This window comes from Mustela nigripes, chromosome 3 (genome assembly GCF_022355385.1).
Source record: "Mustela nigripes isolate SB6536 chromosome 3, MUSNIG.SB6536, whole genome shotgun sequence".
Taxonomy (NCBI): Eukaryota; Metazoa; Chordata; class Mammalia; order Carnivora; family Mustelidae; genus Mustela; species Mustela nigripes.
This window is the reverse complement of record NC_081559.1, coordinates 13,194,715-13,201,493: the sequence shown is the minus strand read 5'-3', so window position 1 is coordinate 13,201,493 and position 6,779 is coordinate 13,194,715. Positions and strand designations below refer to the sequence as shown.

At 38.6% G+C, this 6,779-nt stretch overlaps 1 protein-coding gene across 1 annotated transcript in view; it reads left to right on the top strand.

The window, feature by feature from the left end:
* The first annotated feature begins 277 nt into the window (after positions 1 to 277).
* C2CD6 (C2 calcium dependent domain containing 6) overlaps positions 278 to 6,779 on the top strand; it is a 66,401-nt gene continuing 59,899 nt past the window's right edge. Inside the window, 1 exon segment of the mRNA XM_059392635.1 lies at positions 278 to 543. Within this exon segment, the coding sequence (XP_059248618.1) occupies positions 295 to 543 (249 nt within the window). The 5' untranslated portion in view covers positions 278 to 294.

The following is a 6,779-nucleotide window of genomic DNA, read 5'->3' as shown; positions in this document are numbered from 1 at the left end:
AGTAAATGAACTAAGGTGTTCCATCACAGTGGTGAAGAAGCTTGCTGTTCGCCAGCATGCTACCACTCCCCTCTAAGGGAGACTGAAATGGCTTAGTTAGGCAAGTGCTTGCAGCGGACCCTCTAGGTTCATTAAGTTCACTCTCCTACAGTGAGCTCCAGCAGGTGAAGGGGTGAGTCGCGCGTTGCGTGCACGCATGCGCCGGAAAAGTCCTGGCTAGGCGGCTGGAGGACTGCGCCTGCGCACTCGCAGGCCGGCAGTTAAGCGCAGACCGGTCCCGCAGAGGATGGAGGGATGGAGTCGCCCCAAGAGTTGCGCAGAGGTTCCAACGCAGCTGATAACCGTGGCGGGCGCGTCCATTCCCTGTACACAGCCCCTATACTTCAGAGGAGTCCTCCTGCCAACCTGGAAAATATGCACAGCAGAACGTCGGGATTTTCTGCGGTTCGTTACACCCAGGACCAAAACAAGACCGTGAATGGTCTGGACCAAAACATGCCCAAGGACCAGAACAAGGAGGGCGCTGGGTACCGGCTGCTCAATGTGAGTGGGGCCCGGCCGGCGGCGTCTGTCCCCTCCCTGGCCACCTCGAGGGCTGGGCAAGGATCCAGGGGTCAGTGAGTGGGAGAGAAGGAGACCTGCCCTAAGTTGGAAGGTGTTCATAGCTGAGGAAGCGCTTAGTTGTGGGAGCTTGAAGATTATTTAACTTGTCAAAGCCTTGTTTTATTAACTTAAAATAAGACAATAATTTAGATAATAATTATGACAGTCTGCCTTACGTATAGGGTCGTCCGAAGATCTGAGGGAGATAATGATGTAAAGTGCTGAACAATGCAAAGCGCAGAGTAAAGAATTGTCAGCTGTTGTCATGACCATCATTAGGAATCCATTTATATGGTTATAATTCATTTATATGGTTAAAGGGCTAAACTCCAGAAACTTCAGTTACCTTGTCTTCAATTCCTAAGGCTCTTACAGATGAACTTGTAGGAGCAAATCTGTGTCATGTCTGAAAGTGAATTGTTGGTCTTCTGTTAATAATTAGGAAGATTAATTTATATTTGAAATGTGTGAGACGCTTGAGTTTACCATATAGTGGTACAGGCAGAGGATGGAGGAAATGGAAAAGGAGAGTCACAATGAAACTCACCTTTTCAAAGCGTTAGAAGATGATTAGGAAATTTTACAGTCTCTCTTGGTCTTAAGTTATTAAAAGAATAGTACAGTTAAAAGTATCAGGAACAAATGGTACACAAAAAGATGATGTCTTTTGTAAAATCAAGGAGTTGAATAATTTGATCTCTAAAGTACCCTCCTAATTCCAGAAACCTAGAATACTCTTGGGGCATTGTTAAGATAAATTGAGAGCATATTAGGATTTAGCTATAATTGTAGGAAAAATTTGTAAAGGTTGTGTAAGAGGGGTGTGCTTGGAAGTTTACGCCATAGAAAGTGTTTGTTGTACGTCGTTTTAAGGAATATGTACTTTATTTTGTAAAATGGTGATTTCCACTGCTTTTTTGAGTAATAGGATTCCTTTTTATTGCAAAAAAAAAAAAGGGAAAGTTCCTCACAGAAGAATAACTGGCTTTTTATTGACTGGGAAAATCTTTAATGATGAAAACCTACTGACTGGGAAAATCTTTAATGACGAAAACCTATTGACTGGGAAAATCTTTAATGACGAAAACCTACTGTGCAACATTGTTTTTAATTTGCTGATAGGTACAACACCAGCTACATACAGTCAAAACAGAGTTGTGCACCTATATGCAGGGTACAGTGTTTACCCAAGTTTGGTTTCCCAAATATTTGACCATAGAATATTTTAATATTTTGACAGAACAACAAAAAGAGCTTAGGAAATGAAATGTGCACTTGAACTTAATTGTAATGCTCTTATGGACGAATTCCTTTCAAACCCAGATGCAAAGGAATGAGTTCATGTGCTGTAGATGTTCATTATACAACAAATTTAGAGTAATATGAGAATATGTTATTAAAATTATTATAATAGCTCTAAGATACACAGTATAGATCATTGACCACAGAATGGATGGCTCTCTTTAATAAATGTAACTGCGCCTCGGTATACAGATGGAACATTGTATATTTAGGCAACATGTAGTCTTTCTATGATTTCTTGGCATTTTATGGCACATGATTTCTTGAAAGCAGATTATCATAGAGTAATAACAGCTATATAAATGGGTTAGCATTTTCTATTCAAAATACAGTTTTTTAAAACTTGGAAGCAAATACATCGCTGAGTTATATTTCACATTGTATCAGAATACATTTTGGAAAGCAGTAGTTTGCAGATAATGCTTAGAATACATTTGACTTCACGGATGTCCAGGGTTGAGAACCATGGCTATAGGAGGTAGGAAAAGCTGGTGGATTTTAAGCAGGGGGAAGACATGAATCAGATGGGCTGTGTTGAAAAAAATGTTTGACTGTGAGGGTTTAAGGAGAGATGAAGAAACAGTAGGCAGTGAAGACAGCAAAATCTCTGAGCGATGGGAAAGCATGAGCTTGAAAGCACAAGAAGCAGTGTCCTTCTTGGATAGGAAGAAGGGCATCTCTTCCTCCAGATCAGTGTTTATTTTATCCTTGGATCTCCAGGATCAAGACCTTCAGGGGTGCTTATTAAAATCTAGATTCTTGGGCTTCCACTTTAGACCTACTGAATCAAGAGGGCTAGGGCCCCAGAAATGTGCTCAAATCGTAAACTACTCCCATGGTTCTTAGGTTCATGTTCGAAGGTTACCACAAATAGTGGGAAAAGATAGGCATGGATGTGGGGGGTGTGGACTGAGGGTGTAGGCGGGAGAAGGAAGCATATGGAGTCAGAAGAGTTTCATGAACCGGGTGAAAGAAAAAGGAGGGATGAGTGGCTGGAGGCTCGGGGAGATTAAAAGAAGGTTTATTGAATGTGTTTCACTGGGTATTTCCACCTTGTTATATCTTGTGTGAGGGTTTTTTTTTTTTTTTTTTTTCAGTTCAATTATGATTCTGTTAAAGATGGTTTTCTTTAAGTATAGCTGACACACAGTGTTGCATTAGTTTCAGTTGTACAGCTTAGTGAAGTGGCAAGTTTACACATTGTGCTGTGTTAACCACAAGTGTAGTTGCCATCTATCCTGGTACATTGTTACTACAATAGCATCGATTATGTATTCCTTAGGTTGTGACTTTTATTCCCATGATTTATTCATTCCATAACTGGAAGCTTGTATCTCCCTCTCTGTCAACCCATTTTCTCCAATTTTCCCGTCCTCCTCTCTGGCAACCATCAGTTTGTTCTCCATATTTATAGATCTTCTTCTTCTTTTTGTTTGTGTATTCATTTTATTTATTAGATTTCACCTATGAGTGGAATCATATGGTATTTGTCTTTCTCTGAGTTATTTAGCTTAGCATTATACCATTAGGTCCATCCATGTTGTTGCAAATGACACAATTTCATCTTTTTTATAGCAGTGTAATATTCCATTGTATGTATATACCACATCTTCTTTATACATTCATCTGTGGATGGATACTTGGGTTATTTTGATATCTTGATGATTGTAAATAATGCAGAAATAAACATAGGGGTGTGTATATCTTTTCAGTTAGTGTCTTTTTTTTCCTTTGGGTAGATACCCAGTAATGTGATTGCTTGATCATAAGGTCATTCTATTTTTAATTTTTGAGGAGCCTCCACACTCTTTTCCCCATTGGCTGCACCGGTTTTCATTCCCACCAATAGTACATGAGGGCTCCTTTTTCTCCACATCTTCACCAACACTTGTTTCTTATGTTTTTTATTTTAGCCCTTCTTACAGATATAAGGCGATATCCCATTGTGGTTTTGTTTTTGCATTTCCCTGGTGATGATGTTGAGCATCTTTTCATGTGTTTCTTGCCCATCTGTATGTATTCTTTGGAGAAATGCCTAATCAGGTCCTCTGTCCATTTTTTAAATTGGATTGCTTGCTTTCCTTGTTTCCTTGTTGAGTTGTATGAGTTCTTCATTTTGGATACTAACTCTTTATCAGATACATTATTTGCAAATATCTTCTCCCATTTCATAGGTTGTCTTTTAGTTTTGTTGATGGTTTCCTTTGTTGTGCAGAAGCTTTTTATTTTTAATTATTTATTTATTTTTTAAAGATTTTATTTATTTATTTGACAGACAGAGATCACAAGTAGGCAGAGAGGCAGGCAGAGAGAGAGGAGGAAGCAGGCTCCCTGCTGAGCAGAAAGCCCGATGCGGGGCTTGATCCCAGGACCCTGGGATCATGAGCTGAGCCGAAGGCAGAGGTTTTAACCCACTGAGCCCCCTAGGCACCCCAGAAGCTTTTTATTTTGATGTAGTCTCAATAGTTTATTTTTGGTTTTGTTTCCTTTGTCTTAGGAGACACATTTAGAAAAATATTGTTGCAGCTGATGTCACAGAAATCACTGCCTGTGCTCTCTTCTAGAATTTTTATGGTTTCAAGTCTCCCATTTAGTCCTTAACACATTTTGAGTTTACTTTTATGTATGGTACAAGAAAGTGGTCCAGTTTCATTCTTTTGCATGTAGCTGTCCAGTTTCCCAACCTTTTGTTGTAGCGACTATCATTTTCTCATTGCATATTCTTGCCTTCTTTGCCAAAGATTAATTGGCCATATAATCATGGTTTATTTCTGGACTTTCAGTTCTGTTCTATTGATCTATGTATGTGTTTTTCTTTTTATTTTTTACTTCAATTCAATTTAATATAGAAGATATTTAGTTTCAAGGGTAGAATTTAGTGATTCATCAGTTGCATGTAACACACAGTGCTCATTATACCAAGTGCCTTCCTTAATGCCTGTCTCCCAACTACACCCTTCTCCAGCAACCATCCGTTAATTTCTTTTTTTAAAAATTTATTTTTTATTTATTTTCAGCATAACAGTATTCATTATTTTTGCACCACACCCAGTGCTCCATGCAATCCGTGCCCTCTATAATACCCACCATCTGGTACCCCGACCTCCTACCTCCCACCATTAGTTTCTTATAGTTAAGAATCTCTTATGGTTTGCCTTCCTCTCTACTTTTATCTTACTTTATTTTTCCTCCCCTTTCCCTATGTTCCTCTGTTTGGTTTCTTAAATTTCACATATGGTATTTGTCTTTCTCTGACTGACTTATTTCACTTAGCAGAATACCCTGTAGTTCCATCCATGTCACTGAGATTGCCACGATTTCATTCTTTTTGATGGCCGAGTAATATTCCATTGTATGTTGTCAATGGGAGTGCCAATGCTCATATTGGAAAAGCTTGACAGTTTCCAAATAGCAACTTTGGAAAAGTTTGATAATTTCTTATAAAAGTAAACATATGCTTAACATATAAGCCAGGGATCCCACTTCTATGTGTTTATGTAAGACAAGTGACAACAAAAGTCTACACAAATACGTCTTGTTTATCCATTCATCTGTGGGTGGACATCTGGGCTCTCCATAGGTCAGCTATTGTAGACATTGATGCTATAAACATTGGGGTGTATATGCCTCTTCAGTAACTATTTTTGTATCCTTTGGATAAATACCTAGAAGTGCAATTTCTGGGTTATAGGGTAGTTTTATTTTTAACATTTTGAGGGACCTCCATATTGTTTTCCAGAGTGGCTGCATTATTTTGCATTTCCACCAACAGTGTGAGAGGTTTCCCCATCCCTCACCATTATCTGTTATTTCCTGAGCTGTTTATTTTGGCCATTCTGACCAGTATGAGGTAGTATCTCATTATGGTTTTGATTTGTATTTTTCCTGATACCGAGTGATATTGATCAATTTTTCATGTGTCTGTTGGTCATTTTTATGTCTTCTTTGGAGAAATGTCTGTTCTTATCTTTTGCCCATTTCTTGATTGGATTATTTGTCTTTGATTGTTGAGTTTGACAAGTTCTTTATAGATCTTGGATACTAACCCTTTATCCATAACATCATTTGCAAATATCTTCTCTCATTCTGTAGGTTGCCTTTTAGTTTTGTTGACTGTTTCCTTTTCTGTGTAAAAGCTTTTTATCTTGATGAAGTCCTAATAGTTCATTTTTACTTCTGTTTCCCTTGCCTCTGAAGACTTAACTAGCAAGAAGTGCTGCAGCCTAGGTCAAAGACGTTGCTGCCTGTGTTCTTCTCTAGGGTTCTGATGGATTCCTGTTTCACATTTAGGTCTTTCATCTATTTTGAGTGTATTTTTGTGTGTGGTATAAGAAAATGGTCCAGTTTCATTCTTTTACATGTGGCTGTCCAATTTTCTTACACTATTTGTTGAAGAGACAGTCTTTTTACTACTGGATATTCTTTCCTGCTTTGTTAAAGATTAGCTGGCCATAGAGTTAAGGGTCCATTTCTGGGTTTTCTATTCTGTTCCATTGATCTGTGTGTCTGTTTTGTTGACAGTACCATAAGATCTTGATTACAGCTTCGAAGTCTGGAATTGTGATGCTTCCACAAAGTTATTTGTGGTCTACATTATTATATTATATTATTTATATTTGATATATTTGTGGTCAACATTATTCATTTGGTTTTTTTTTTTTTTTTAAAGATTTTATTTAGGGCGCCTGGGTGGCTCAGTGGGTTAAGCCGCTGCCTTCGGCTCAGGTCGTGATCTCGGGGTCCTGGGATCGAGTCCCGCATCGGGGTCTCTGCTCAGCAGGGAGCCTGCTTCCTCCTCTCTATCTCTGCCTGCCTCTCTGCCTACTTGTAATCTCTCTCTGTCAAATAAATAAATAAAATCTTTAAAAAAAAAT